The 8,570-nt window shown below is 34.2% G+C and overlaps 2 protein-coding genes across 2 annotated transcripts; one reads left to right on the top strand and one right to left on the bottom strand.

The window, feature by feature from the left end:
• Positions 1-1,951: 1,951 nt before the first annotated feature.
• On the bottom strand, positions 1,952-3,687 carry LOC119636648 (ataxin-10). Its single transcript, XM_038032141.1, has 3 exons — positions 3,376-3,687; positions 2,201-3,318; positions 1,952-2,131 (listed from the first exon to the last, which is right to left on the bottom strand). The coding sequence occupies exons 1-3, from the start codon at positions 3,378-3,380 to the stop codon at positions 1,965-1,967; spliced, it is 1,290 nt and encodes a 429-aa protein (XP_037888069.1). The 5' UTR covers positions 3,381-3,687; the 3' UTR covers positions 1,952-1,964.
• A 117-nt stretch (positions 3,688-3,804) lies between these two features.
• LOC119636268 (alkylated DNA repair protein alkB homolog 8) lies at positions 3,805-5,811 on the top strand. The gene has a single exon (XM_038031568.1). It carries the CDS (start codon positions 3,940-3,942, stop codon positions 5,809-5,811), a length of 1,872 nt encoding a protein of 623 aa, XP_037887496.1. The 5' UTR covers positions 3,805-3,939.
• The last annotated feature ends 2,759 nt before the right edge of the window (positions 5,812-8,570 follow it).

Here is an 8,570-nt window from a genome sequence, read left to right on the forward strand (position 1 = left end):
TTTTAGTGCTTGACAGTGCTATTGTTTACATACCGTTATTTTTGGATGAAATTCGTTAGACTGGCGAGCTTGTGTTCAATGACGAAACCTGTTGAACATGTATGTTAATTGTTATACATGTGCTTGTGCACAAATAAAATTATTTATATGTGCAATGAAATTTGCTGGATAAATGATGCTCTCATGTTGCAAAAAACATGGTTCGGATCCGACTACTTTTCGAACACTTCCTATAAAACATCTGATTTCGAAAAGTCGTCACATGAATATATACAGAGCGGAATTTTATGATGGACCGTGGCCATCTACAGCGCTTATAATTATATTTGCACTCTTTATAACAGACGGGGGACGACAAGCTGAATTTTCGTAGATGTAAGTTATTATGTAAAGGATTGTTAGCTACGATTGACAAATTAACGCAAAATTTCTTAAATAACTTTTTAGCAACAAAGAAGACTCTGTTAAGAACAAAATATCAGTCTGTTTAAGCTAAGAGAAAGCACAAACCGATTCAGACATGCCGAGTAAAGTAATGACGTTTAAGATTACATGCTCATTGCTCATGAGCTGACTATCTCTGACATAAATGTGCACATTAACGTTTTATGCGAACGCATTAATAATTTTCAATGTATTTATTGGTTAATAAATAAAGACTTTATTAAATATAAGATAAATTAAGTAGTTCTCAATTTTCTAGTGATAGGAAACTCAGCTGTTGTAGATCAAAATTATGCTATTTCCATAGAGACCCAATCAATGAATCGAAATTGTAAACTGAAATTTTGATAATTTCTTTTTTTCTGATTTTTCTTTACGATTAGTTGTTGTTTTCGTTGTTGTTTCTTAGTATGCAGACACCTTGTCGTTTTTCTTAGCTATCTCGTTCGTTCAATTAAAATATTTCATAATGAAATCTCATTTCTTGTAATCCGGGCAAAGACACCAAGAACCACTTGTTGAAATCGTTTTTTTCTTTTTGGCAAACAGACCTACTTACATATTTCGTTGTTGATTGTTGTTCATAATTGCCGATTGAAAATAATTTCTTTTGTAATTGCCTGAGAGTTTTCGTGCTTGAGAGCTTTTGCGGTCTTCTTTTCTTTTCGGATGAGGAGTGAGTGTTGACTGCTTGCCAAAAATTTTAAATATTGAAATACGAAATAATGCCAGAAATATGTAATTAAGTAATTTGTTCGATTTTACATTAATAAGAATTCATTTAATAGGCTTTGCTGCTCTGCAACATAGGTATTATAAACGAGACAGAAATAAAGTACAATGAATTTTTCTTAATTATAAGCCACTTGATTAAACAGGCTTTCACCTTTCAATCTCTTTAAAAAAAAACTATATCAATGGAATAGATGTCACGAAATTATGAAACCGTTCTTAAATCTTCAGCAGTAGTTTAGCTTAAACTCAATGCTTTAATTTCATTTGTTTTAAAACTGATCTGATCAATAATGTCAACTGTCCAAGACTTAAGTCAAAGTGCCAAAGTTTATACGTGTACAACAATTGGCGCGTTCGCACGCAACGCATTTGAATTAGAAATGAATTCCTCTCTTTTTTTAAAAACAAATATGCAAATAATGTTTAATGCAAAGAAATGGTTTATTACAAATACGAACTTTTTGAACACTCTAAGAAATTCTTTCGCAAAATCATTCCGCTTAAAAGAGGTAGCAAATTCTCATTTAGCAGAATTGTTTAGGTATTTTTCCACCGCTTATTCTCATTTAGCGGAATTGTTTTGTCATCCAAGGAAGTATCAATCGTTATCTGCAATAAAAGGCTAAACTTTTTTCCACCCCACTTCCTCTTTTTAAATTTGCAAAAAACCCACTCTTTTCACTTGATTTATTTCCCACAAATATTTTTCTATAACACTATGAACAGAAATAAAATTTTCCTTTTTAATGTGTACGAGCAGAAGTAAGTGTATAAGCTTTTATTAATTAATCTTTTCCGGGACTTATTCTTAAAGAGCCCATTTCTAAATTCAATTCTTTTAAAATATCATTTGATGCAGGTCCCTTTTGCGTTAAATTTGCTATGATTTCTTGTATTTCAGGACAACCTAGGCAGGCGTTACGTATAGCCAATACACTCCATTCTTTTATCACTAAAAAAATTATAAAACAAAATACAATTAATTTTCAAATTAGGGAATATGTGACGTTCTTTAACTCACAAGGATTACGGGCATCCGTATTAGTGCATTCCAATAAAACGGGCATTAACTGTGTGTCGCGGCAATAAGTCTGATTGGTTGAATTTTTGTATAATAAATTCGCGATACATCGCACTAGCAAGGTTTTCAATTCATACGTAATTTCGCATTGATACTCACGCGATACCTTTGAAGACGGTGCCACTTCTTCCAATTTGTTAAGAGGTTTATATAAATCATTTGAACGTTCTTTGCTAAGAGTTGCCAGTGCCCTTAATAAACTGCTGATATTTAAAAACAATGAATGATCGATACTGTAGAATTCTGCGTAATTCTCCGAGCCAGTAGCAGAGGCAATGCATTTCAGTAGATTGTAGACTTCTTGAGGTTTTATATTATCGACCTCTTGTATAGATGATACTCGTAGTAAGCAATCGGACTTCATTTTAAATTGCTTCGATAGATCTTGCAAGAGAAAAGTGTGAACTAAACCATTCGGACTGTCTTGTTTCAGATAATTGTGCAGATAATCTAAAAAAGATAGACGGTCTTCGACATCCAGCTGAGAATAAAATCTTACTGTAGACCGTGCATCCGTTACTAAAAAATCTTCCAATATAAAATGTAAGAACTCAATAGGTAAGGAACTTTTTTGTTCTATCATGTTTTGCCATATGGCGACACAAGCTTTTAGGATCTTCCCTCTACTTAAAACTATGTCGGGTAATGATAATTTCAAGATATTATATATAATCATTAAACGTATATCAGTGCTAGAATCTAAAGGCTGCCTTTTGTTACTGCATTGCTGAAGAATATAGTCGCCATATAACTGCCATAAAAGTTCCTGACTCTTTCTATTGTTAACTATGCTGTTGGCCATTAACTGCCATGCCATTAATTGTAAACGCTTGTAAAAGTCATTATTACTGTGCAGTTCCTTCTCAGAAAATAGTAGAAGTCTTAGGTATTCTTGTAAGTTTTTGTCTCCAATAATTTCTATTTGGCAGTCGGCGCCACAAGCGCATAAATTTCTTAAAGTTTTCAAATCGTGTAAGGCAGCTTCCCAATTACTCTGGTTAATGCGCTCTAAAGGCAGAAGATTTCCCACAATTGTGCGAATATCCTTCACAGAATCGCTGAAAATAAAAAAATATTGAAAACATGAAGAATTTTATAGACACCTTCAATTTTACCACATTTTCACAGCTGCTGCTTTCTGCTAGATTTAAATAATCACAAAGTGTTAACAGAATAACATTTGCTTAAATAGTGTGGAAAACGAACCCCGTAACGCTTACAAGGCTTTTTACAAAATGTATAAAAAGATATTTTTTTTCTGCTGCATTCAATAATATTTTTTTTCTTCTGATTGTTATAAATTTTAGCACAACACTTTGTACCTGTTGTTCTGCCTCTTCTTCATCTGTTATTCAGCAAATTAACAACAGAAAATTCACTGAGATATGTGCTTAGTACTGATACAATGTGAAGAATAAAATATAAATATCTTGCACTACACTCATTGTTGTAAAATTCGGTATTAAATATATTTTTGTACCGTAGCATTTGTTGAAGAGATGGAGAAGGAAACTAGCAACCAGCTGATAATAACTAAAATTTTTAAAATAATTTTATTCTTAGGCAACATGGACATATAAGCCACAAATTTATTGGCAAAACAATTGGTTCATCTTAACTCAACATCCACAAAAAAAAAAAGAAAATTTGGTTAGGCAATCAATTTTTATAAGTTTGCAATGCCTCGTTCTTATGAGAAGCGAAAAGTGGAGAGAAAACAAAGACGCTGCGAAGCCATTATACAAAAAGAGTGTCACATCCAAGCGCAAGAAGAATCGTCAAAATACTTGGCGATACTAAACGCCGGCCTAGCGACGGGTCTCACGGAGGAGCTAGTTTTGCTTACTGCCGAACAATACGGGAAAGTTGCAAAACTTCTAATGTTACCCAACAAGTCGTATTGCTTTTTAGAGTGCATGGGTCAAGAAGATGCTGAGTTAATATTTGCTAATATGCATGGCAGAGCCAATGTTGGGCAAAACGAAACTGTTATATATATGAGTTACTTTCAGCAATTACCTGCTCTCGGAGTTGACACGTGGTCAAAATCTTTGCCAAAAGGCTTGGTATTAATTAAAGATTTCATTAGTGAGGAAGATGAACTTGCTATCTTAGAAGCTATTGATATGGAATCTGTAACTGATGATTCACTGAAACATCGTAAGGTTAAACATTTTGGCTATGAATTTCTGTACGGCGTAAACATCGTAGATGTAAAGCATCCCTTAGACCGAAAGATACCCAAGGAATGCACAAAGTTATGGGTCAAACTGGCCACAGTGAATGAGCGGGAGCATTATAATTTTGAATGGCTCGTACCCGACCAATTAACGGTAAATGCTTATGAGCCCGGCCAAGGCATACCGCCGCATGTTGATACGCACAGCGCTTTCTTGGATCCGATACTATCTTTGTCTTTAAAAAGCGATGTAGTCATGGATTTCCGTAATGGTGCGCAAAAAGTGTCTGTTATCTTGCCACGCCGTTCGTTGTTAATAATGTCGGGGGAATCAAGATTTAATTGGACTCACGGTATAACGCCTCGTTTGATGGACGTTGTAACCACGACAAAGGGAAATCTTACTGTAAAGAAAAGAAAACAAAGAATTTCATTAACGTTTAGAAAACTGCGAAAAGGTGCATGCAATTGTGATTTTCCTCTTTTGTGTGACAGTAAACAAAGTGGTATAATAAAAGACAAGAAAGAAGTCATACAACAAGAAAATGCTGTACAACTTGAAGAATTTAATGTGCACAGTGTTTATGAGCAAATAGCAGAGCATTTCAACGAAACCCGTCATACTCCATGGCCGAAAGTTACGGAATTTCTTCATAGCTTTCCACAGGGTTCAGTGTTACTTGATGTAGGATGCGGTAATGGTAAATATTTAGATTGCAATTCAAACATTTTAAATGTCGGTTGTGATCGTAGTCAAGGTTTGCTGCAAGTGTGTAAAAGTTTACACTACAATATTTTACGTTGTGACTGTCTTCAATTGCCTATACGAAGCAGAAGCATAGATGGGTGTATTAGCATTGCTGTTATACATCACTTGTCTACTGCAGAAAGACGTTTAAAAAGTTTGCAAGAACTGCTGCGAATCTTAAGACCATCGGGAAAGGCTTTGATTTATGTCTGGGCTAAAAATCAAAGCAATGATAATAAAAAATCAAGTTACCTAAGGCAAAATAAAGCTTTAAATAAGGAAAAGACCACCGCCGACCAACAAAGACAAGAGACTTTAAAGCAATTGGAAGAAAAAGCAAGTCAATCACCCGTTCTATTGCCGATACATACGAATCGCACTGAATTCTTGCAACAAGACGTTCTAGTGCCCTGGAAGCTAAAATCCAAAGAAACTCAAAAGAATGCAGACACTTTCCTACGTTACTACCATGTTTTCGAAAAAGAGGAGCTTCAAAATTTAGTCAAACAAATCGAGGGAGTGACTATATTGAGTAGTTATTATGATCAGGGCAATCATTGTGTTATAATTGAAAAAACTGAAAATCAAGAAACTACTAGGAAGACAATAAAAACAGCCCTTTAATTTTCCAATAAATTTTAGAAAACTCTTTTATAAGCCCTATTGTATGTTGTGCGTAAATCCGCACAAACGTATATGTGCTTGTGCAAGAACGGATGTAGGATAAAAAGACGTCGTAATAAAAATAAAAAGTAGTAAGAACACTATAGTCAGCCGATTCGAGATCGCATTGTAATTAAGAATACTGCCTGCATTATATATAACATATGACATGATCACTTTGTGTGAAATTGTATTCGTTTAATATCGGGCCTCCTAGGCTTGTTAGGCGCCTAACTTTCCGCTAGTCCTAGTTCTTTACTATGAGGAAGTATTTTGTTTATCTGTCCAGCAGTCTCTTTCATCTGACGAGTACATAAGGGTATGTATGTAATAAGCACAGATTCGCATTCATTAATTTTGAAAAGTAACTTAATATCCATGATAAATGTTTTGTTGCGTTCATCAAACGCTTTTGACGCTAAGAACAAAACGCAGAAGGTCTTGTAAGTCAGTCTTTCCAGTTGGCTATGGTAACTTAAACCACACATAAATAAATAAATCGTGGTATGTAAATATAATTCTTAATTTGCAACTTGGCAATCCATCTTTGAGCATCCATAGTGCTTTAAGGCTATGTATACGGACGGCTCTATTGCTACACGGTTTGTGAAGCGGTGGCGTTAATGCGTGAGTTCTGTAAGATCGCGCCTCTATGTGTAAATCCTACACCGAAGTGTCAAAAAAATAGAAATTGGGAAATGTTTTATTGTATTTAGCAAACATAGTGAAGTTGACATTACAGACGCTTGCATATGTCAAATGCGAGATTATTAAAAGCTTATCTTTAATGGTAAGACGAACATTTAACTTTATATTATTCATCTAACTCATGCAATCACTTACCTTCGTAGTTTTGTAAAAGTTTTAAGTTCACTTCTTTCTAGTTTAATTAATTTAGTTATCAAACATAATTAGAAAATGCTTTGAATTGTGTTATTATATAAACGGCTCTATAAGTTGGAGAGAGAAATGCCCAACTTTATGAAAACGATGCGTATTGCACACATTTGGTTCATCACTAATATCCATAAGGGAATTCTTTCTAAGTCAGCACGTATGAAGCAGTAATCGCAGTATCAAATCTACGTCAATATTACTACAGCAGCTTTCAATAAATAAGTGTTTTGCATGACTTATGCTATTACAACTTCTGGGATGCACGTTTAATGTTGAAAGGAGTTGAGAAAAAAAAAATAGTATTAAAAAGCAAAGTCCTTCCTCCTCGCACACTGGCGCGTAATTACCATAAATTATTATATTTCATTGTAGTGGTCCAGTATACATAAGTTGAAAGCATGTTCATACTTTTATCCTGCACGTCAGATGGGCGGACATGGGCGATTTATTCATAAAGTTATGCAACAGATCAATAAGCTTGGAAAATTGGTTATATCCTACCTTTGACTCTCCTGGTCTATCTGCAACAAGCATAGATATAATTAAGAAAAAAAAGCGATAAAAAATGTGAACCGATTAAGGTTTATTAAGCCTTTTTTGAATATATTCAATATAAATATTACCATTAGGTGACACCGTTCAACCATACCTACCACTTCATTGGTCATAACAAAATCACAAGTAAAAATATATTTCTCCAAAGAATTTGAGTCTAGAATGGGTATCCGAAGTTCGTCTTGAATCGCAAATAATTCATTCTCTTGTTTAATATCAAAATTGAACTTTTTGTTTCAAAACAATAATTTTTTTGCTTTTTGCACATTTGCGTGCATTCCATAAATACCGCGAAATTTTTCATTTGTAAAAGTTTCGTAATAATCGGCCACCGGACAATTAAAATTTATCAATTATAGAATACGCCGTAAATAGAATTATCACACGAATTTTATGTATATGTATATATCTGTCGATTCTTTAATTGAATGTTTTTTTTTTTGGGTAAAATTGCATAACGGCAAGAAAATTCAAATTAAATTACAGCTTTTTATATCTACCACCGAAAAATGGGGACATTGGTGATTGGTGAATAACAAGTAAGAAAGTGGTATTCGGCGAGGGCCGAATCTCGCATACCCATCGCATTCTACTTCCTAAGTTTTTTTATTTGATACCCACATCACTGGTATTATTATAAAAAATTAATTCCGGTCTCTATCAAATCCTCTTTAGATTTAACTTGTTTTTAGGCAGCTAATATATCTTCACTTAAGGAATGTTCAAAATAGTTTTACACATTGTGTGTACGTTGCGTTAAGATAAATAGGCATAAAACATTATTGACGTCGATATCTTCATTTTTGCGATAAGGAGAGGGCCAACCACAAACACCATATCGACACACAGACGGACAGACATGGGTAAATCAATTTAGAATTTCACAGTGAGCAAGAACACAGACAGATTCTGTAATCTCTGGAACACCTTGGATGTTACATACGTTATAAAAAAAAAAACAAAATGAGTATTCCACCATCTTACAGTGGACCGTGTAAAAATATGAAATGGAAGTGTTGTGTAAGTTACGCAGATAATGCTTATCTGCTACATGGAGAAGTATTATGCTGCGTTACAATCTATTTAATTGCATTGGATGTTCTAGCAATAACAATTAAATATCGCGGGCATCACGACGTGGTGGATTGAGATTTTCTCCACAATGCCGTTGTGATGGGTGTCAAATAAAAGAGCTTTTTAAGTAGACATATGTTAAACAGAATAACGATGAAGGGTATAAAAGAGATTTGGTCGCGGCCGAATATTAA

The sequence above is a fragment of the Glossina fuscipes genome, unplaced genomic scaffold (assembly GCF_014805625.2).
Source record: "Glossina fuscipes isolate IAEA_lab_2018 unplaced genomic scaffold, Yale_Gfus_2 28, whole genome shotgun sequence".
NCBI classification, from domain to species: domain Eukaryota; kingdom Metazoa; phylum Arthropoda; class Insecta; order Diptera; family Glossinidae; genus Glossina; species Glossina fuscipes.

Bases quoted from the DNA above. Each gene is read 5' to 3' on its own strand.
- LOC119636268 (XM_038031568.1), top strand. From the start codon at position 3,940: ATGCCTCGTTCTTATGAGAAGCGAAAAGTGGAGAGAAAACAAAGACGC.
- LOC119636648 (XM_038032141.1), bottom strand. The intron at 2,132-2,200 runs GTGAGTTAAAGA...TAATTTTTTTAG, and splicing joins TACGGATGCCCGTAATCCTT to TGATAAAAGAATGGAGTGTA.